This window comes from Podarcis cretensis, assembly GCF_951804945.1.
Source record: "Podarcis cretensis genome assembly, chromosome: 14".
In the NCBI taxonomy this organism is placed as follows: domain Eukaryota; kingdom Metazoa; phylum Chordata; class Lepidosauria; order Squamata; family Lacertidae; genus Podarcis; species Podarcis cretensis.
This window is the reverse complement of record NC_137183.1, coordinates 7,911,340-7,935,252: the sequence shown is the minus strand read 5'-3', so window position 1 is coordinate 7,935,252 and position 23,913 is coordinate 7,911,340. Positions and strand designations below refer to the sequence as shown.

General features: G+C 45.5%; 1 protein-coding gene across 10 annotated transcripts in view; it reads left to right on the top strand.

Annotated features, from left to right (window-relative positions):
• CELF6 (CUGBP Elav-like family member 6) overlaps positions 1-22,241 on the top strand; it is a 178,570-nt gene extending 156,329 nt beyond the window's left edge. For 8 of the 10 annotated variants that reach the window (XM_079953357.1, XM_079953359.1, XM_079953360.1 and 5 more), the window contains 4 exons: positions 1,252-1,332; positions 6,023-6,166; positions 11,555-11,710; positions 18,114-22,241. In XM_079953357.1, coding sequence (XP_079809483.1) covers positions 1,252-1,332; positions 6,023-6,166; positions 11,555-11,682 — 353 coding nt within the window. In that variant the 3' untranslated portion in view covers positions 11,683-11,710; positions 18,114-22,241. Of the gene's footprint in view, positions 1-1,251; positions 1,333-6,022; positions 6,167-11,554; positions 11,711-15,316; positions 15,423-18,113 lie in introns of all 10 variants that reach the window. The other 2 variants (XR_013833052.1, XM_079953358.1) reach the window with 2 other exon arrangements.
• Positions 22,242-23,913: the final 1,672 nt, after the last annotated feature.

Below are 23,913 nucleotides of genomic sequence, written 5' to 3'. Positions count from 1 at the left end.
TCTCCTCCATGGAGCTTTCTCAGGCCAGGAAGGACAGAGAGGTTGAAAAGTGCTGGAAAAGTTTTTAAAGGACAGAAAAACACCCGCCACCCTTAGCTACCTTGCAATTATAAGGCAATCTCAACTTCATACCCCTCCGAATCCTAGAGATTGCTACAAATGAGGCAAACGAACTAGAGGCCTCATTTTCAGAAGCAAACCTTCAAGAAATGGAGAACAGATTCCACTTCAACAATGCAGTCCCAGGGCAAGTGGCAGTTAGACCCTTTTTTTCTACCAGGGAAAGGTGAAAGCAATTATGCACTCCAAGCTAGAGGTCAGGCCTGGAAACGATACCTGAGAGACGGACTGACATGCCTAGTCAGCCACAAACCAGCAAGTCCCCTGCGCTGGCCAGTGATTAGTTTAAATGAGAATGCCGATTCAGGCAAACAGTATACACATCCCATTAGAAGGCATGTACAACCCTGCATGTCAGGCGGTTTGATCTAAGGCAAGTCTTTGGAACAATATGTTGGAACATGAAGAAACAGCTCATAGAATGTGAAGAAGAGAGAATGCTTGGGTGGACCTGCCAGAATCTCTACAGTCGTAATGCACTGGGGCACCCGTGGTTCAGAGAAGAGGAAGTCAAAGCCAATGTTGCTGGACTTCCACTCCCATCGTCCCTGGCCATTGACTCTGTTGGCTGGGCCTGATGAGAGTTGGAGTCCAATAGCATCTAGAGGACACCATTTTGGCTGCCCCTGCCATGCTTTGCATGTCTGAAATCCCATGATTAATCCCTGCCCTTTGCAACTCAACGCTCTCATGTAGCACGGGACAGGAGAAACATCTACCTGACACCCAGGACAGCCACTGCCTGTCAGGGTGGACAACACTGGGAGATGGACCAACAACACCAGTGTAAGGTGGCTTAAATACGTTCATAATTTGGTATACCTAAAATGCTCTTTGTGCTAGATTTCATGCAACTTCAAAGGTTTCATTCAGACCTCCTGAGCTACACAAGCGACCTGTGTCACGTACTCTTTGGGACTGTTCCATGAGTACAAGCCAACTTGATCGTGGAGGCAGCAAAGCAATCTTTTTGTATGTGATCCATGCATACATCTCTGGAATTGAGGCATGCTCAGGATCCACTGCTGAGCATCCCACTTTTGTCCCCCATTGGTTTTGCTTCACCATACTTTTCTCAGCACTAGCAGGAGGCTCTGTTTGCCCTGACCAATCTGCTTTTGTGTGTTCCAGCAGCATACCCAGCCGCCTATGCACCAATCAGCCAGGCCTTCCCCCAGCAAGCTCCCATCATCCCCCAACAGCAGAGAGAAGGTAAGATGGGTTGTGGTCATTTCAGAGAGCAGGGATTCCCGAAACTGCTGAGTCATACTGTTGGGATCGATAGTGAATTGCTTTGTGCATGACTGATATCAACATTGCTATCCAGGATGGGGTGGCCTAACACAAAATAAATAACCAAGATGAATAAATGTAAAATAAGTGGGTCTTTTTTTAATAATAAAAAAAAGGTTTCCCCACCCTTCCGTAGAACAAATTTAAATGCAACTTTAAATTTAAATTTAAATGCAACTTTAAATGTGCAAAACACTAAAATAATAGCTGTAATGCTATTTGTGCTCATGTCCTGCTTCCCAGAGGCATCTGGTTGGGCGCTTTGAGTACAAAATGCTGGATTAGATAGGACAGGGCTAAGGAACAGGACCCAGCTGGCAGGCTGGATCTTGAGTTCCCCCATCCAGCATGAACCACTTTGACAGGTGGGTGGAGCCACCTGCCTTTCAACCACCTCATCAGATGAGTCAACTCATCTGATGAGTCATCAGTTCAGTCAACTTGGGAGCCCACTGTGAGTGAGTGAGTGAGTGAATGAGTGAGTGAGTGAGTGAGTGAGTTCCTGGTTCTCTTCTGCCTTCTTTTGTAGCCCGTCTTGAACTCGACAGATTAAAATAGATATGACAGCTGAATACCTACCATGTGAATGCAACTCACCCCCCAAAAGACTTGTGAACAGGAAACCTGACTATCCAGTGCTGCTCTTTTGGGATTTGATAGGGAGAAAGATGCATGCCTGACTAGTTCGTATAATGCATTTGGATGCATGTTTGGACAAAAAAAAAAGCCGTTTCTTGCAGTCCCCTTCTTCCTGGGATCTGTAATGTACAAACTGACAGCTACATAAATGGTGCCGGTGATGATTAGATGACAATATGCAAATATTGACAGGACGGCAGGTGGCTTGGATGATTAAATCAACATGCGGGTTGGTAGAAGGGTGGCAGAAATTGAGCAAAGAGAAGATAGAAACAGGGCTACAAAGAAGTGTGAATGAGGTGAACACAACAAAAAGAAAGATGGAGAGTTGAATTGGAAGGAGGCAACACCAGAGTTCTGAGTGTGAGGAGGAGGTGCTGAATGAGTCAGACCTCTTGGGGATGCATTAATGAACAAAGGAACATGGAGGGTGGACTCACAGTCCTTGCCCCCGTGGTTCTCCATCACATCAGAAAGCAGAATGTTGATACCTTCTCCTATGAAATAAACTTAAAGGTAAAGGTAAAGGTACCCCTGCCCGTACGGGCCAGTCTTGACAGACTCTGGGGTTGTGCGCCCATCTCACTTAAGAGGCCAGGGGCCAGCGCTGTCCGGAGACACTTCCGGGTCACGTGGCCAGCGTGACATCGCTGCTCTGGCCAGAGCCAGAGCCAGAGCCGCACACGGAAACGCCGTTTACCTTCCCGCTGGTAAGCGGTCCCTATTTATCTACTTGCACCCGGAGGTGCTTTCGAACTGCTAGGTTGGCAGGCGCTGGGACCGAGCAGCGGGAGCGCACCCCGCCGCAGGGATTCAAACCGCCGACCTTTCGATCGGCAAGCCCTAGGCGCTGAGGCTTTAACCCACAGTGCCACCTGCGTCCCGTGAAATAAACTTAGGTTAGTTTTATTTATATTATGCTTTTCCATAGGGACACACAACAAACAAAACAAAGAATTGCATTGGAAAAATTGTGACAAAATGTGTCCATGCATTCAAAATAAAGTAGGGGTTAGGAACCTCTGACTGATGGGCTGGACTACAGGTCTCTCTTGGAATGCTCTTCGGAATACACCCCTCGCCAACTCTCACAAAGCCCTTCAGCATGGCTGGAATATGTCCTTTAAATGTGGCAATGCTCCTTGCTTTCCTCCAGATGTTGTGGACTGCAGCACCCATCATCTTTGACCATTAACCATGCTGGAAGGAGTTGATGAGAGGTGTGGTCCACAACATCTGAAGGGCACCATTGTTGGCAACCCCTCAGTCAGGGGAAGAAAGATACATCTCTGCATGTGCCTCCATAGCTGAATAAGTGTGAGGACAGAGGCCTAGATATGTTGAGAGGTATGTAGAAATACATTTCCTTGTTTCCCCTTAGAAGTAGATGGAATCGGAGCACTTCTGTGGGAGATGGAATTCTCCCACAGATGAGTCGGCACTATAGTTCTAAACCATGAGGATGTGTGTGCAGATTACCGGAAGAAAGAGGTTGTAAGAGCAACTGTCTCTGTCTTCAGCTGATCCCATGTGGTCATCCTCCTGATCCCTGATCAGGTCTCTCTACTAGCAGGAGAGCACCATGTCCCTATGCAGTTTGTGGGTGTCAAGAAATGCTAGTAGGCAGCTTTCATAAAACTAGGGAGGTTCTACAAAATAAACGAGTGGGTAAGCAGCAGCGCATTTCTGATTTAAGACAGTTGCAGAATGTTAATTTGCTGGGCTGAGAAACTTTTGGTCTCAACTGCAATTGCTGTTGATTGAGTGGTTCATTTCTATTTGCCCGAACAGTCATTTCTGTTGACTGTTCTGCTTCCATTTGTTCATCTGATAATAATAATAATAATAATAATAATAATAATAATAATAATTTATTATTTATACCCCGCCCATCTGGCTGGGCCTCCCCAGCCTCTCTGGGCGGCTTCCACAGAAACCAAAAATACAGTAAAATATCACACGTTAAAAACTTCCCTGAACAGGGCTGCCTTAAGATGTCTTCTGAATGTCAGGTAGTTGTTTATCGCTTTGACATCTGCTGGAAGGGCGTTCCACAGGGTGGGCGCCACTACCGAGAAGGCCCTCTGCCTGGTTCCCTGTAGCTTTGCTTCTCGCAATGAGGGAACCGCCAGACGGCCCTTGGTGCTGGACCTCAGCGTCCGGGCAGAATGATGGGGGTGGAGATGCTCCTTCAGGTATACTGGACCGAGGCCGTTTAGGGCTGTAAAGGCCAGCACCAACACTTTGAATTGTGCTTGGAAACGTACTGGGAGCCAATGTAGGTCTTTCAAGACCGGTGTTATATGGTCTCGGCGGCTGCCCCCAGTCACCAGTCTAGCTGCCACATTCTGGATTAGTTGTAGTTTCCGAGTCACCTTCAAAGGTAGCCCCACGTAGAGTGCATTGCAGTAGTCCAAGCGGGAGATAACCAGAGCATGCACCACTCTGGCGAGACAGTCCGCAGGCAGATAGGGTCTCAGCCTATGTACCAGATGGAGCTGGTAAACAGCTGCCCTGGACACAGATTTAACCTGTGCCTCCATGGACAGCTGTGAGTCCAAAATGACTCCCAGGCTGCGCACCTGGTCCTTCAGGGGCACAGTTACCCCATTCAGGACCAGGGAATCCTCCACACCTGCCCGCCTCCTGTCCCCCAAAAACAGTACTTCTGTCTTGTCAGGATTCAACCTCAATCTGTTAGCCCCCATCCATCCTCCAACTGCCTCCAGACACTCACACAGGACCTTCACCGCCTTCACTGGTTCTGATTTAAAAGAGAGGTAGAGCTGGGTATCATCCGCATACTGATGAACACCCAGCCTCAGCTGAGGCTCCTTCCCTTTGGCAGTAGGATTAGTGCCCCCTCCAGATTGGTGGCTTCTTCTTCTTCTTTTGCAGGTGTATTTGGCAATATACCACTGACACAATAATAGCACTTTGATGATGGACTGACACTGGGCTGTCCACACATCATTCGGCTTTATTAGTTATTATTCAAAGATTCACCAAAGTTGTTGAATTATTGCCATCTGGAGTGATAACTCTAAAAACAACAAAAGCAGGACAAAAAACAGCAACCCTAGAACATCTGTGGTATAGAATGTTTTGACAGGAAACCATGGAGCCTGTACCTGTTGCCAAAGAAGCAGTATTACAGCCCCCAAAACTTTTACAGGCGCAAGTGGTGATTGTGTATAACTGCCCCCATAGCCATCATGAGCATGAATTCTGATGAATTCTTAACAGAGGACATCTGGAGGGGCCCAGTGTAAAAACCAGGAAGGAAAGGATACAGAAATTATCCCCATATAGCTTAAAGACTGACCCTGATGGTAATAACAAGACTCCTTGGTGTGGAACTAAGGGTTCGTTCAACACTTCCACTTGTCCCATGCCTAGCCAGCACGAGGCTAAGACATTTTCTCCTTCTCACATGCCCACCACTTTCTGTAAAAACCCCACTCTTTGGTGATAAATCGGAACAAACAGCGATCTGCAGAAAACCCAACTGCTGTTTGTTCCTGTTCAGTGCAAAACCACAGGTTTTACTGGGGGAAAGCAGTGGGGCCAACAGAAGTGTGGGTGAGCTGTTGGACTGCAGCTGAACTAGAAATTATTATTTGAGTAAGGACACTCTGTTACATAGCCATTCTGAGACCATATTCTGATGCTCTGGGAAAGAACTCTTTGTATGACTGGGATTGAATTGATTTTAATATACACCTAGATATTTGCTCAAGGTGTGTCATGATTCTTTTCAGCTTTATGTTCTAGCAAGCTGGTGGAAATTAGAAAAAAAAACAATTGCAATGAACTGATTTTTTAAAAGACTTTTATCTGCTGAACTAGCAGATAAGCGAACTGCAACAAGCAGTGCATTGTGAGAAAGTAGCCAAACATGTTGTGCATGGTCTCTTTGCTGCTAACACATGTCTTTTCCTTTGTGTGTACACCTTTGTCATTATCCCAGGTCCCGAAGGCTGTAACCTCTTCATTTATCACCTGCCCCAGGAGTTTGGGGATGCAGAACTTATGCAGATGTTCTTGCCTTTCGGCAACGTCATCTCTGCCAAAGTCTTTGTTGACCGTGCCACCAACCAAAGTAAATGCTTTGGTAAGTAGCTGGCGTGCTTCCTTTGAGATGCTAGGAACATAGGAAGTCATCCTATACTGTGACAGAACATCTGTCATTCTCACTCAGTATTGTCTATGCTGTTTGGCAATGGCTCTCCAGGGTCACAGTCTCTCCCAGCCCTACCTGGAGTTGTCAGGGATTGAATCGGGGCCCTTTTACACATGCTCTGTCACTGAGCCACACAGTCCTTTTCCATTGTGTTGGTAGCTGCTGAAACATGTGTGTTCTTCCTGCACTTCACACCACAGATAGATGGCAAGTAGGGTTTTGCTATATAAGGAACTCTAGCTCCCAGGAGCCAACATGCAATTCTGCACATTTCAGAATAAGATGTGACATAAGGGGAGAATAAGGAGGGATAGGGTTGACTATTGTCAGGCCTCAGCAGGGGTCAGAATCCAGGCAGTTGAGTTCCAGGATCCTGGACAGCTGTCATAAGTAGAGCTGGAGCAGATTCATGACCCAAAAGCAGCAATCAGGCTCAGACCAAGGAGCAAGCTCTGAAACTAGGATTTTGGGAGGTATGATAGACAGGGTTCGGCCCTTGGGGGACAACTGATGGGACAATGCTCAAGCAAACTTGTACCTGCTTTGGAAGGGAGGGTAACTGCAGAGAAGAAAGGCATTAATAGGGGTTTTTTTTTAGCGTTCCTCAAGAATACTTGCAGGGGTGGAATTGGAATTGTTTGTGTTTACTCAAGGAGCACAACCCACCCCCCTCATAATTTCAAGGCAAGTTCAAGGAATTGTGTCCATCGTTAGTATTATAGGCAACATCCAATCATGAGGCTCACCCATATGGTTTGTTTCCACTCCAACTTCTGGAGAAACTTCTCTGGTTGGTTCTTGTACATGCCACCACTGTAATGTAAAACCAGACCACTTGGAAGCATTTTTTGGCAATTGCTACATTGCCCAAGTGTAAAAAATGGGCCTTTGATAATGATACAGTAGCTTAGGAATGGGGCATTCCATCTTGGTTCACAAGGCTATCATGGGCTGTTTCATCCTTTTAGTGCCATATATCTGAGCAGGGGTAGTAACACGGTGCCCTCTAGATGTCAGGAAGCTGACTTTTACAGAGTCAGACCATTGGTCCATCTAGCTCAGGGGTCAGCAACCTTTTCCAGCCGTGGGCCAGTCCAATGTCACTCAGACCATGTGGGGGGCCAGACTATTTTTTTTTGGGGGGGGTGAACAAATTACTATGCCCCACAAATAACCCAGAGATGCATTTTAAATAAAAGCACACATTCTACTCATGTAAAAACACCAGGCAGGCCCCACAAATAACCCAGAGATGCATTTTAAATAAAAGCACACGTTCTACTCATGTAAAAAAAACATGCTGATTCCCAGACTGTCTGCGGGCCAGGTTGAGAAGGTGATTGGGCCGCATCTGGCCCCCAGGCCTTAGGTTGCCTACCCCTGATCTAGCTCAATATTATCTGGACTGACTGACAGCAGCTCTCCAGGGTTTCTGGTGGGGGACATTCATGGGCTTAGCTAGAGATGCTGGGAATTGAACCTAGAACTTTTTGAATGCAAAGCAGGTTTTCTACCACTGAGCTATGGCCCCTTCCCATAAGCTGTGGCCTCAGCTCCTGTCTGCCCAAGTCAGTGTGGATGATAGTCAGGGATTATGAGAACTGTAGTCCAACCACATCCGGAGGGCACAGTGTCGGCTGCCCCTATGGAAATGTTACTTATATTGTATCCAACTAAGTTCTACTCAGAGTAAACTCATTTAAATGAATGTTCTAAGTCTGTTAACTTCAGTGGGTCTACTCTGAGAAGGAGTGGCACTGGAAGCAACCCTTATTTTCTTACATTATTAATGTGCCTTCCTTCCATCACAAAACCAATTGGTTTAGCTTCGTTTCAGCAAGGTGGTGGCCTCAAGTGCCTTCAGATCATTTCCTGGGACTGCATTTGGAACAATCAGAAGACTTTCTATAAACACACTGAAAATATCCAGAAAGTGAAATAAAAGCCCATTCATTAGAGGAAAGAGTACTAGTAATCCACAGTACAATGAAAGCTAAATTGCTCAATGTCTACTTCACTTTGGTTTTCGCCAGTGAGATAAATTGTGACCAGATGATTAGTAGAATCGATATAAACAATGAGGGAGGGACAAAGGTTAGGATAGGCAAAGATCTGTTCAGAGAATATTTGACTATCTTAAATGATTAGAAGTTAGCAGGTCATGATGAATTGCGCCCTGGGATGCTGAAGGCATCTCCAAACCACAAAGCAATCATTTTTGAGAAATCATGCATGACAGGTGAGGTTCCAGTGGAATGGAAAAAGGCAAACATAATGCCCAACTTTAAAAGCAGGAATTTATAGGCCCATTAACTTAACTTCTCTCCCTGGGAAGTTACTAAACCAAATCATAAAGCAATTCATTTGTAAGTATCAAAAAGAAAATGGAGGGCCAAATTTACTAATATGCAGAGTAGGCACTAATCTAGGGCCTCAAATTAGAAGACCCCATACAAAAATGCAACAGAGGCGTTGCTTTGCAAGCATAATTTGCACCTCATGTTGCTGCAAATAAAGTCTGACCACTTAATTTAACTTACAGCCACCAGCTTGGGAGTTTCGGAAGCCAAAGTTCATTGTCTATCGTAGCCTGAATATTTCTCAGCTGCAAGGCCCTGCACATGTCTGGCCAAATCCAGCACCAGCAGTTGTCAACATCCTACACCAGTACACCAGCAAGGTCCACCACTTATGTCTGTTTGCTACACACACACACACACACAGACAGAGAGAGAGAGAGAGAGAGAGAGAGAGCTTAGTTTGAGAACTACTCTTTTCATTTCCTGCAGTGTCACTGATGTAGCATCACTCCAATGCATTGTGGAAGATTAAAATGAACCCTGTACCCACCAAGGGCTGCCTGGTGGTCATCAAAGGCAGTGCTGATGCCTGCACCGCTGCCAGATTAAGCCTGCCAGTGGGCAGATGTAAAGGAGTGTCCTCCAACGGGCACTTTGCCTCAAATCTGGAGCCAACCTTGAATCTGGTACCTGGCCTCGCCCACACAGCTGATGTAATGGCACCATAGACTACCGTAGCCATTCCTCCAACCTCGTACTCTCCAGATGGTTTGAAGTACAAGTTCCATCAGTCAGGAATGGTGAGAATTGCTGCCTAAAACATCTGAAAGACCACAGGTTGAGGAAAAGCAGACTGCAACAATGCATTAGGCATAGGGCTGGCTTTGCAGACTACCTTGTTCAAAACAGAGCCACTAAGCTAATGTAGATAGATAGTTTATTGCGGCCATAGGCCCATATTCAATAGATCATACAACAAAACAAGTATAACAAAGTAAAATTAATAAATTAAAATACATTTAAATCAAGTACATCTCAAACCATAAATTTCTAAATTCCATTAAAATAATAACAATATAGCGCTTAAAATATCAAATTATCAATATTATTTAGGCAAAATCAATAATCATAGAGTAATCCATTTTCCCTCTTATAAGCTAATACTGTTATCAGAAATCTGGCAACAGAAAGAGACCTGCTCGGATCAGAATCTTGCAATAAATGTATTAGCTGTGTTTCCAAGGAGTCACCCGAGATTTCCAATAATAAAGGGGACAAAAATCTGATCCGAGAAACTGAATGTAGTGAACAACAGAATAGTATATGTTGTAAGGATTCTGTAGATCTATTATCACATACACACACCGCTGAGATCTGACACTAAGCTAATGTCTGGAACTGAGCATCGGGTTCACATCCTGCTGGTGCTTAAAGGGCTTCATTGGCTTCCAGTCCTTTCCCAAATACAATGCAAAGGGAGAGTGCTTACATCTTAAGACCCTATGCAGCTTGCAACCTGGATAATTGAGGAGCTGTTTTCTCTCGCATCAACTTGCCTGTATGTAAGATCTTCTTCAGGTAAGCCTCCCTAGGGGAAGAGGTGCATGTGCCAGGGGCCATAGCTAGAAAGGGCCTCTCTCCTCTCCATCCATCAGCTTATGCGCCTCTTTCCCTAGGGAGACTCACCTGACACCTGTGGCAATGTCTTTCTCTCCTGGGTTTGCTTTTAGCATGGCCTTTTCTTGTGTTTGTATTAGTTACTGTAAAGTGCTCTGGGATTTCTTAATGGAAGGGCAGTATGCAAATATTTCAAATTAGGGGTTGGCAACCTTTTCAGGCCTGTGGGCACTTCTGAATTTTTGAGTGAGTGCTGTGGGTGCCACACACCTCCAGGGTCACTTCTCTCTCACATCCCCTGCCAGTCATTACTTACTGAATAAATGTTGTGGCTATAGATTAAAAAAAAATTTTTTTTTAAGCAATGCAACTGTTGTTGGGTTTTTTTAAAGGAATGCAGACTTTTGTCCTGCACTGGATCCTTTATGTATTAAGAGCAAAAATAAAGTAAGGGCTTGCTCAAACACTGCTTCAGCTTATTTTGATGTTGAAAGGTCAAACGAATCATACCGCCATTTCAGCATATTCTCAAATGGTTAGCACATCCTTCCAAACTTTTCAAAGTCCCGTTGAGTGAGTACATGTCAATACATTATTTTGAAGTGTATTAGAAACATTCCGCAGACTACTAACACCCTGTGAAGTTAACTAGCAGGCCATGATTATAAGATGTTCTCATTGTAATGAAAAAATATGGTGTATTTTGGCTTTAAGGCAGGCACCCCCAACCTTCGGCCCTCCAGATGTTTCAGACTACAATTCCCATCATCCCTGACCTGTGGTCCTGTTAGCTAGGGATCATGGGAATTGTAGGCCAAAACATCTGGAGGGCTGCTTTAAGGTTTTCCTCCATGTCCTCACAACACCCCAGGTGACCCAAAACCAAACCAAACCTAGACTCCATGAGTTAAATGGATTGGATTTCTTAAATTTTGCTTTCAATGACCATTGTTAAAGAAGAATCTGGTGTGACTGGAAAGTGAACAGTGGCCTAAAACAGCCTTCCCCAACTTAGTCCACTTCAAATGTTTTGGAGGACAACTTCCACCAGCCCTTTGCAAGCCCATCCTGCCATCACCATTAAGAGCAGCTTCCCCCAACCTGGTGCCCTCCAGATATTTTGAGTAACAAACTCCCATCAGCCCCAACCAGTATGGCTGTGCTGGCTGGGGTTAATGAGAGTTGCAGTCCAAAGCATCTGAAAGGCACCAGGTTGGGGAACCTGCTAGCTCCGACATTCATCTCTTTTGAGTTCCTCAGGATCTATTTTCTGTGAAAGGCTTGCAGTGAAACAGCAACATGCAGAGAGGGCTGCTGCTGTCCTTGGTGCTGAACTTTGTCCTTCCTTTCTTTCTCTGTTCTCACCCCCTGTCACCCCACTTTCCCCCTTGACCCATCCCAGGTTTCGTCAGTTTTGACAATCCAACTAGTGCTCAGGCAGCCATTCAGGCCATGAACGGCTTCCAGATCGGCATGAAGAGGCTAAAGGTCCAACTAAAGCGGCCAAAAGATGCTAACAGACCCTACTGACCCGTGTTCACCTTGGCCCTGAAAGCAGGTAAGACATTGGCAGGCAAGACTGTCCCAGCTACGCTACCAGCAGGAAAAGGGGTTAGCCTTTGCCACAAGGCTGGTGTTAAACCTGGAGGAAAATGGAGCAAAAAACTACAAATGGTGTGTCTAGTTCAAAACAGCAAATACAGTGCATTTTGGCCCAGTCCATGTCCATCGCATGAGAATAAGCTAAAAGGTAATAAATGATGCATAGCCTTCCCATAGGGGATTGACTTACCCAAATAAACTTTCAATGGTTTATTATTCTAATAATGTACAGTGTCAATGATCCTTAATGTTTGTCTTTAGGCATAGAGAATGACCCCAATCCAAATAGAATGAATTTTATTTATTTATTTATTTATTTATTTATTTATTGCCCGAATGTATCAGCCAGTCTTCGTTACGCAGTAATCCCATGGAGGTTTCCAGCACATCTTAAAACCATAATACAAACAAACCAAACCATAGGATACCAATAAGATAAAAACTAATATAAAACCACAGTAAATGAACAGATATGAGACAGATATGTTCAGGTCCCACTCTCCAGACACAATGCATTCTCAGGAAATTGTTTGTTAAGTGAGTGTTTGCATAACAAGCTGGTGATTTCCATTATTTTCTATGGGAACATTTCTAATCTGTGATTTGTCCATGCTCCATCCCTGATCTCTGCCTGAAACTGTTGCAGCCAATCAGCAGAAGCCAAACAAAGGAAAAAACTTATTTTTTCAATTCCTCCTGCTCCCTGATTTGTCCAATCTCTCTCCCTCCCTCCATGGTTTTCTGCCCCAAATGGCCACCAGCCAGCAGAACACAAACAACTAAGGAAGTGGGCAAACTTTGACTGTTCGGCTATCTGAACCAGTTGTTCATGTAGCAAGGTTTGGGCACAATTTTTTCTATTCAGATAACAGAGATTTTGGATAATTAGTGTTCTGATAGTGAGACCCATGTGTATTACATTGTTTAAGTTGTTGAGTGTCATAGTTGATCCACAAATAATCTGCACCCAAAGTGATTCACACATAGAAGATAGTCTAAAAACAGTGGTACAATATCAGTACATAAAAATGAAATGTATAATATCACTACACTGGAAAAAAAAATAACAACAAACAGTTCATTTAACATGCATCAAAATTTAAATGAGCATAAAATTACCAATAGATCAAGTCATCCAATAACTTCACATCCAAAAGCTTTCATAGTTATGTAAAAAGAGACAAGAATAGAATATCTGTGGCTAAATCTGTAAATAGGAAGGAAGGAAGATAATCTAACATGTCTTCAGACCAATGAAAGGGTAAAATCTAATGCATAATTATGTGGTTCCATTGAAGTCAATATACCCAAGTTGCTGTGTTCATAATCATGGCAAGAGGACCAAACAGAATACATCTGTTTATTTGTTGAAGCCATTATTACCCTGCCTTTTGGCCTGAAACAGATCCTTGGGGTGACTTAAAGGCTAAAATCCAACAACATGCCACCCTTAAAAGTCTACCTCAAATGCTAATTAAATCAAATGTTTTGATCTGATCGGGATAGTCACCTCCTGGCTTGGTACATAGTCTGAGGGGGTTTCTAGGGTGAGGTGAGTTGCATTCACAAGCCCCTCGCCACTGCAAAAAAGAGAAAAGAAACACTCAATTTAACCATATCAAGGCAGTGTGTAAATAAGCCACAGAGTTAAACTGAACCAAAAGATCCACACGATGCATTTAAAGCATTCCTAATGCACATTGGAGGGACGTGGGTGGTGCTGTGAGGTTAAACCACAGAGCCTAGGACTTGCCAATCAGAAGGTCGGCGGTTCGAATCCCCGTGATGGGGTGAGCTCCCGTTGCTCGGTCCCTGCTCCTGCCAACCTAGCAGTTCAAAAGCACGTCAAAGTGCAAGTAGATAAATAGGTACCGCTCCGGCGGGAAGGTAAATGGCATTTCCGTGCACTGCTCTGGTTCACCAGAAGTGGCTTAGTCATGCTGGCCACATGACCCGGAAGCTGTACGCCGGCTCCCTCTGCCAGTAAAGCGAGATGAGCGCTGCAACCCCAGAGTCGGTCACGACTGGACCTAATGGTCAGGGGTCCCTTTACCTTTACCTTTAATGCACATTGAAATCACATGAATCCTGGGAACAGAGTTTTCTCTGTGTGAGAAAACTACAGTTCCCAGGATTCTTTGGGGGAAAGAGCTTCAAATGTGCTCTTACTTTCTGAGAGTAAGAGCAGTTCAACTGTGGAACGGACTGCTGTGAGAGGTTGTGGACTCTCCTCCCTTGGAAGTTTTAAAGCAGGGACTGGATGGCCACCTGTCATGGATGGTTTAGTTGAAATTCCTGCCTTGCAGGGGGTTGGCCTAGATGACCTTTAGGGTCCCTTCCAACTCTACAGTTCTATGGATTATGGTTGGGTATGCTTTAAATGCATGATGCAAATCTGCCCAATTTTTGCATAAGTCATGGCTTAGGCTATATGATTATTATGGCTACAATCTTATACCTAGGTAAAGATAAAGGGACCCCTGACCATTACGTCCAGTCGTGGCCGACTCTGAGGTTGTGGTGCTCATCTCGTTTAATTGGCTGAGGTAGCCGGTGTACAGTTTCCAGGTCATGTAGCCAGCATGACTAAGCCGCTTCTGGCAAACCAGAGCAGCGCACGGAAACACCATTTACCTTCCTGCCTATTTATCTACTTGCACTTTGACATGCTTTTGAACTGCTAGGTTGGCAGGAGCAGGGACCGAGCAACGGGAGCTCACCCTGTCGCGGGGATTTGAACCGCCGACCTCCTGATCAGCAAGTCCTAGGCTCAGTGGTTTAACCCACAGCGCCACCCACGTCCCAATCTTAAACCTTCTTATCTGGAAATTCTGTGGAATTAACTTCTCTGTAGACGTGTATAGAATTGCAGTGTAAGTTGCACACCCACTGCAAGCAGTTTGCAAGAGTGAAATCCCACAGAGGGCTGCAGGATGCAATAGCATGAGAACAGATCTGTTGGAACCAACCAGAGGCCCATCTGCTATTACAGCAGGGGTGAGGAAGCTGTGCCCCCCACCACACGTTGTTGGACTCCCAACTCCCACCAGCCCCTGCTAACAGTCAGGAATGCTTGGAGTTGTAGTTCAACACCTAGAGAATCATGGATTACCCACCCCTGGCCTATGGGATGCACAGAATAGGACATGAAAGCAGTCGCGCCCTGTGCTCATCTTCCCCGGCAATTCATTGGCCTACTGAAGGAAGCTATTTTCAGGCTCACCAAACATTTAAAACACTTTTCCCCCACTTTGGCAGTCATGGCTCCCCTGCATGGCTTCCCCTTGGGAACTGTAGTTTGTGAAGGGGGCTGGCCTCAGAGACCTAGACTTCCCAGCGCCCTGCACAAACTGCAGTTCTCATGATTCCCCATGACTGCTAAAGTACTTTCTCGGTGCTTTAGATATACCGTGTGAATATGACTTCAGAGGACTCCTGCTCCATTTTGCAGCTATCAGAAGAAGCAATGACCATTAATACTGAGAACTCGCATCAAACCGATTCATCTTTTCTTTTATATTTTTGTTTCCTCCAACCCATCCACTACTTTGTCTCTAACCAGACCAGGCCAATCATAGCTCCAAGGATGACCCCACAGTTGCCTAGCAACCCTCTAGCTGTTATGGGAGACCCAAACAAAAACTCTCCCTCCCAAATTATCTGAAACTGTAAGTGACTTAACTAATGTTGTCATCGTCCTTCTCGATGACGCCATGTGGCCGGTTGTAATCTTGTTGCATGAACTTGACGTTGATCTTTCTACATCTCTGCTTTATTTTTATTAGTTCTTCTTCCCACCCCTTCCTCCTCTCTTTTTGGCGGTTGTGCAGTGCCATATTGATGCCCATGGTGGATAGTTTTTGGAGTGCTGATTGGTCAGTCTTTTACTAGTTGTGGATTTTTTGAGCCCATAAACTCTACTTTGTCCTTCTTTGTACCTCCTTTTCTCTCTGTTGTGATGTGACAATTGATGTGTGTGCCCTCTATATTTACTGTGTGATGATGATGGCTGAGTAACTCAGTCCTGCACAAGAAACACCAAGTTGTGCTAGCTCTCCCTGCCCCCCACCCCCTGGACATCCCAGCATAATTTAGAGTCTCTATATTACCCCAATGCTTGTGGAAATTCAAGCATTCCACAGTCTCAAGAGCATGAAGGCTTCACTGCTAAGGATTGACAACAAATGCTCACTGATTGTTGGAAAACACATGTTTTGTATGCAAAACATCTCAAGTTCAGTCTCTTCAGTCACATCTTCAGCAGGGTTGGGAGAAACCTGTCTGAACCCTTGAAGAGTCGCTTCCAGTGAGTGTAGGCCATTTTTCCTCAATCATGTGTCCTCCAGATGTCTCAGCCTACAATCCTCATCATCCATGACCATCAGACATGCTGGCTGCTTCTGATGGAGGTTGTAGTCCAAAACAGCTGGAAGGCACTAGGTCAGGGAGGGCTAGTGTGGAAAATACTAAGTTAGATGGACCAGTGGCCTGACCAGTTGTACGGTAGGTTCTCACGTTCCTGATTGGAGATAATGAACCCGGATCACCTACTCCAGGATAAAAAAATATGTAAAGCAAACAAAAGCCCTGTTATGTTTCGTTTTCTTTTTGCATAGAAAAAGTCCTAGTCCTGATTGCAAGCATGAAGTGTGGTACTTTAGCAGAGGAGCAGGAGAGTGTTACTCGTGCAGCATTTCACAGGAGAGGACCCTTCATTCAGCAGCAGAGCCTATAATTTTAATGCAAAAGATCCTCAGTTCAGTCCTTCAAAATTCAATTAAAAGGATCAGGTAGCAGGGGTGGGAAATATTCTGTTCTGCTCAAGATCCCTGAAAAACCACTGCCAATCAGAGTAGATAATACTGAGCCAGTGTGGTGTAGTGGTTAAGAGCGATAGACTCGTAATCTGGTGAACCGGGTTCGATTCCCCGCTCCTCCACATGCAGCTGCTGGTTGACCTTGGGCTAGTCACACTTCTCTGAAGTCTCTCAGCCCCACTCACCTCACAGAGTGTTTGTTGTGGGGGGAGGAAGGGAAAGTAGAATGTTAGCCGCTTTGAGACTCCTTCAGGTAGTGATAAAGCGGGATATCAAATCCAAACTCTTCTTCTTCTTCTTCTTCTTTTGCATAGACAAATATTCTGACCTGGTCTAAATCAGCATCCTATTAAATCACACATTGGAAGCACATGACTTCTCCCAAAGGATCGTGGGAACTGCTGTGTGTTATGATTGCTGGAAATTCATAGCTCTGTGAGGGGAAAACCACAGTTCCCAGAAATCTTTGGGGGAAGGCATGTGCTTTAAATGTATGGCGTGGATCTGCATATATGCTCCTAATGGGGCAGGAATGTATCAAGAATGGAACCTGCTCAAAATGATCACCAGTTCCATCACATAGGGCGCTCTTGGTCCCTCCCTCTCCTCCTCAGGCCATGCCCCTCCCTCTTGGTCCCACCCCTCTAACCTAAGACAAATCTCAACCAATATGACATCCCTGGCCTCCTGCAGTTGCTATGCTAGCTTCTAGCAGCAGTTATCTGAATTTTGGCCAACAATACATTGACCATCTTGCTCCATGAAACTTGTTCTGTATATGGAGCTGTTGGGATAAATTGCATTTTTATTTTACACAGGCCCTGCTCTTTTAACAGCAGCCTGACACAGCAGTGGAAAGGGGGGAGCTTGTTCAACATGAGCTTCACGTCTGGGATGGGGGGTGGAGGGGAAAGAAGAAGTGGTTGGAAATCAAGAACCCTCACTATGCGGCATAAGTGTATTACGTACAGAAAACAAGATAACTGGTGCGGCAAAGTGGTATTTCGCAGTGTTTAAGGTTGCTAAGTATGTTTATTTCGCAAGCCACATTGGCCCATCTATCTCAGTACTGTCTACACCGGGGTAGTCAACCTTTTCATACCTACCGCCCATGGATGCATCTTTCTTAATGGTAAAATATTCTTACCGCCCACCAGTGCTCGAAGGGGGAAGGATTCAGCTTGTGCTGTAGAACCCCCTAACGCCCACCTTGAACCCTGAAACGCCCACTAGTGGGCAGTAGGGACCAGGTTGACAACCCCTGGTCTACACTGACTGGAAGCAGCTCTTCAGGGCTGTTGGGAGTGGGACGCCCACAACAACTGGAAGGCCAGACCTAACCTAGAACATTTCAGAATTCAACCTCTTCTGGTACGGAATTGGGGTGTCATTTGATATATATATTTTTACACACTGAATAGAGATGGCCCTGACAAGAGCTTCCTTTCTCTCCTAACGCCATCGCTCGCTACTGGGGATGGGGCTTCCTGCTAGCTCCTGGCATCGCCTGCCTCTTCTTAACATCCCTTCTCTCTCTTGCAGATGGGATGCCATGCGGCGTACGAAGAGTATTCCCCTTGTCCCACGTGCAGTATCCAGACTTGTAACTCTCTTTCTTTGCAACATATCACGGAGGAGGAGGAGGAGGAGGAAGAGGAGGCAGGATGCTCGTGAAAAAGAGGAGAGCCAGTTTGGTTGTACCTTTTTTATTTTTATTTTATTTTCCAAATCGGTTGGGGTTTCGGGGGGGGGGATTTCTTTTTCTTTTTCCTTTTGCCGCTTTAAGGCGAGAGAAAGCAAAGAAGGTGGTTGTGACGATATTGGACAAAAGGGAAAGAGGCATCGCTGTTTGCCGACTCTAAACTCCATGACGGGAAGGAGCCGCTGGAGAAGACGTGCTTTTTTTTAAAGACCCCTCACGAGGAGAGGGGTAGGATTTTGCAACAGGAAAAGGTCGCAGGCACAGAGCCTGCTGGTGGGACCAGCCTCTCTCTAAAGCACTTGACCGATGCTCAAGATTTCAGAAGAGGGAGGCCAAACAGATCTAAACCAAAGCCGGTGGGTTTGGACCAGGCCTGTATGTTACACCTGGGAGACGCTTTTTGTTTTTAAAAAGGGGGAAAGAAAAAAAGGGGAACTTTTTTTTTCCGCATCCGTTTGGGAAAAGAAAAATCAGTTGCTAAGAGGATGTTGAACTTAACAGAAGATATATATATAAATAGGTCTATATATCTATATCCCGTGGATTGGGGGTGGGGGTTTCTGTCCCACTTTGTCACCAGTCCAAGGAGATTGGATTAACTTCTTTCAAAGTCATATCATTCCTTAGAGTTTAGGGACCAAAGGACTATTGCTTTTTTAATATATATATAAATTAATTAATTTAAAAAACAAAACAAAACAAAAAAAAGAAACTCAAAGAGGTTTAAAAAAAACTATAAAAAAAAGCTTCATGTCAAAGCTGCAAGTTGTTTCCAAGAGAAGCGAGCTCAAGCAAGCAAGCAGATGTCGCCTTGTGAGCAGTGTGGCCAGTGCTGGTGGCCTTGTGACCGCATTGAACACTATGGGGTTCGGGTGAGTAGTGAAGCTGGCAGGAGGGGCCACTTTGGCCAGAGTGGGGGGGGGGTCTTGGCAGCAGCTCTCTCCTCCTCCTCTCTCCAGATAGGCACTTGGATTTCAGAAAACTGGGGGGTTGTAATCACAGTCCCTGATCTATTTCTCCCATGCATTGAAAGCTAATGTAAACCAGAGTAAGAAGAGACACAGGACCATATTTTTGTGCACGAGAAGCTACCTTGCGCCAAGGCAGATCATCGGTGCGACTAATTCAGTATTGCCTACACTAGGGGTAGACTGCAGCTGCTGTCAGCCCCAGCCAACATGATCAGTGGCTAGGGATAATGGGAGTTGGAGTCCAGCAGCATCTGGAATGCCACTGGTTTCCCACCCATGCTTAGATGGCTGTGTAGAGGAGCTGCAACGTCTCTCCACACTTGGACAATGCTTTTATTAGGACCACCCAAAGTGTCACAGAACGTTGGGCCAGGTCTTAGTAGGCTGAACATCTAGCAAAGCATCGGAATGGAGAATGTTTGGCTTATGGTAGTTTGAAAGTCTGCATTTGGTGTTAAAATAGGGGTGCATTAGGAAGTTGCAGGCGTAACTGGATGAGGCTTGGCAAAGGTGTTATTCAGGTTTCACAGTGCGCCCAGGACTGATAGGACAAAGAAATGACCGAGGCAGGGTCATGGGCAAGTCTGGAGCATGACAGCAGCCAGGAACTGGGGGTGGAGTTCAATACTAGTCCTGTTCAGAGTAGATCCACCAAAGTTAATAGGCATGACTAATTTAGGTTCCTTGATTCCAATGGGCCTACTCTTAGTAAGAGTTTGAGCCAGATTGAAAGAGCTATCCAGATCAGAGGGCAAACCAGAGGCAGGACCAAAGAATAAGGCTGGAAATGCAAAAGCCACCAGAGGTTGGGTACACCTTGTTGCCCCACAGTGACAGGAAGTCCTCTTAAACTCCTTCCTGCCCAGGAGGAGCCAATGACCAGCCTAATGGGTGGGGTCAGTCCACAGCCTGGAAAATTCTTTACTGAGAGGCTGCAATTATGCATGTCACCACATGGGACAGCAGTCAGCAATTGTTGGCAGAAACACAGTGGCACATGAGCTCATGCAAGCACACACAATTTTTTTAAAAAGAACATAATAAAGGATGTAACCCTAACATTAGGCAAAATACTCTTGTTTCTTCTTAGAGCGCAAAAGTAGAGAGGAATATGGCTAGAGGTTGATTTCAGGTGGAATGCTAGGTTTTTAAAAATGTCAAAAGAAGTCAAAGTGGATTGCACTACCTGGTGGTTAGAGGGAATGTGGAACCCTTGAAAAGTAAAGTGCCATCTTCAGGTGGTAAAAAATCATATCCCTTCAGTTTTAGGGTCAATGGTTAAATTTGGTTAAATTTGGTCACACATAAAGCAAGAAGAAGTTCATAAGAAAAAATAATCTGAACTCCACAGTCAGGCAGCAATACCATTCTTAGCCCTTGCAAATTTCCTGGTCTCAGTAGTCCTTAGTTGCACCCTGAAGCCTGCATAGCACCTAGTCAAGTTTAATGGACTTGGTGTCTGCCATCTCCTCCTACATTCGATCTTAAGACTGTAAAAAAATGCAGAGTGACCACAACATGCTAGATTTCCTCCCACTTCCTCTCCCCACTTTGCTCAACATCCAGCCTGACAAAGAGCTTTAGAAAACTCAAAAGCTTACTCCCTGTTTTGTGGCATTTTGGTGTGACCCAGTAGAGGTATTTCCCTGCTGTGGGTTTTTCTAATGCACCAACATGGCTTCCTTTTCTTAAAGTGTATCTTGGAGAATTCCCTCCCTGTCTGGGATAAGACCCAGAACTCTTTCAGTCAGAGAGCTCCAAGGATGGAGACAGTGGAGTCCTTCAAAACTCCCCAGGAGATATCATCCAAAGCATTGACACCAGTAGAAGCTTTCGTGGAGGAAAAGCCCCATCAGACAGTGGGGCCAGCATGCCTTGCTTCAAGGGATGTAGCTCTGCTCCCCTTATCTGACTCAGATTTCTGACTCCACTACCTGCAGCTCCAGAGGGGCTGTCATGGGAGCATAGGAAACTGCCTTATATTGAGTCAGACCCATTGATTCAACTAGCTCAGTATTGTCTGAGCCGACTGACAATGGCTCTCTGGGGCTTCAAACAGGGGACATTCCCAGGACATTCCTGGGGGGTGCCAGGGGTTGAACCTGGGATCATCTGCATGCAAAGCAGGTGCTCTGCCACTGAGGTACCACACCCTTCACCCTGCCATGTCCAGAAGCCAGGGGAGGCACTCCAATCTCGCCTGAGTGCACACCTGTATATTAGTATACTTTAACTACCAAGCAGGCTGGCTCCAGGGAAGCCATGCCACACAATAAAGCTTCAGCCAGCTCCAGACCAACGATGAAGCAATATTCCTAGTTCTTGCAAGAACTATTCTGCTCCACAGGGAGCTCTCTGTGGTCCTGAAGCTCATCTACTACTGAACCCCTCCTTGAGCTCTAGCCTTGAACCAGCTCACTCTGTGAGCAGGTGCTGTTTGCAGATCACATGGGATGGGCAGGTGGGTGAATTATTCCCTTTGTAGGAAATTTCTCTCTGTGTGTCTCTCATTGCCCTGGTGTAACCTTAGCCAAATTCTCTATTACTTTCAAGAATCTGCTGGGGAAGAGGAGGAGGTCAGGGGGAGGGGGTCAGGTTTAAGGAAGTGCCAAATAGAGTGAGCGAAATGTCACGGTACATGAAGGATCTGGGGTTGTCTCATTGTCCTTCGTGGTTCACATTCCCTAATGCGGTCGCTTGGCCACTGGACGACTTCTTTTTCTTTCTTCTCTTCTTTATTTTTATTTTTTTATTCTTTCTTTCTTTTTCTTAAAAAAAAATGTGCTTCATTGTTACATTTCCTAGTGGTTTAGAACAGAATGCTTTTTGTAGAGCGGTTAGCGTTTAACATAGGAGAGCCCTCCATTTGAAACAAATGAAACCTAAAAAGAAAAAGGAAAAAAAAGACAATCGACTTTAGTGACCTTGTGAAAGTGACTTTTTTATATAAAAAAGAAAAGAAAAAGGCAAAACAAAACATATATATATATATATATATATATATATATATATATGAATGAGAGAATGACACAGAGACCTAAATTTGGGGTGGGGGAAGGGAGTTGTGAGCACTGGGACTCAAATGCTGCCTGCTTGTATGAAATGGGAGGGTGATGGGTGGTATATTGGGGCAGAGTCCAACTACATCTGCTGTGGGAAAAGCAATTGCAGAAAGCAAGGATATTGGGTGGAAGAACGGGCAGGTGTGTTCTGGGGCAACTGGTCCAAGCAGGCCCATGAACTGTTTCCCATCTGTTCTGAACCAGAACAAAGTTGATCATGTTCTCACAAGTCTCCTTTGGAACCCTGGCAGGGAGGTGTACATGAAGCTGTGGATCTCAGCCGTAGTTAGCTCTTGGGACATTGGGGTGAGGAACCTGCGGCCAGTGGCTCGACTCCAACTCCCATCATTCCTGTCCATTGACCATGCTGCAAGGGGCTGATTGGATTCCCATGTCATTTGGAGGGCCACAGGTTCCGCATTCCTGATCTAGATCAAGGTTCTAACCAACCTGAGAGAATCACATCCCTGTGCTTGAATACAGAGGAATTTCTTGGCCTATTTGGTTGCCTTCAACTAACAAGCCAGCTGGCTAGACCAAGAACAGGTCTCTTTATTCAGGAGCTCTGGTTTACTTTTCCGATCCTGCAGAGGTAACCTTTTCTCTTCCTCGTTCCCCTGACTTGGGAATTGCCCTCTGCGAGAGAACATTAATTTGGGATTTGCTTTAATCATGCAGCCACCTCTGTCGTTTGCCCTTGCATGAGATGGAGGGGGCCCAGTCTAAACTACAGCATGTCGTAAGCTGGAGATTACATCAATGAAAGGTCCCAGACACTTTGCACTTCTTATCCTTACCTTGGAGCAAGCATGAGGCAGGTCCTCTTTTGTCAGCACCTTGAAAGGGCTCATAGCTGTCAACTTTCAGATTTGAAAATAAGGGATCAGCAGCCTCAAAAATAAGGGATCAGCAGCCTCACCTGTCCCAGGGACAGTCTACGGCAGTGTTCCCCAACCTTGGGTCTCCAGCTGTTTTTGGACTACAACTCCCATCATCCCTTGCTAACAAGACCAGTGGTCAGGGATGATGGGAATTGCAGTCCGAAAACAGCTGGAGACCCAAGGTTGGGGAACACTGGTCTACGGGATATCTAACAATCTGGGATAGCAGCGGGAAGCAGTGGGAAATGGCACTGGAATAAGGGAATTTCCCACAAAAAAAGGGGAGGTTGACAGCTATGAAAGGGCTATGGAGGCACTGGTTTGTACCATGGCCAGGGAACCTGTGTGCCAGCAGATGCTTTGCTGGGCTCCCAGTGCTCATCAGCCCCGGTGAGCATGACCAGTGGTCAGGGCTGGTGAGTAGTTGCATCCTGAGAATCTCTGTGTTAATGATACTGAGCTAGCGAGACCAATAGTGTGGCTTGATTAAACGTGGCTCCCTGTATGCTCCTAAAAGCCGACGAACTGCAGGCCCATTGCTTATGATGTCGTAAATCAGACAAAATCGTGGGCCTACCCATGCTACTCATGACCTAAAGCATCCCAGGGCTACTCTGGGAATGCACCAGCCCTGGAGATTAAGGTTGCCAGATTACAGCCCTGCATATTACTTTAAATGGGGAACAAGGTACAAAATACAGCCATTTTGCCTCAAGCGCCATTCCT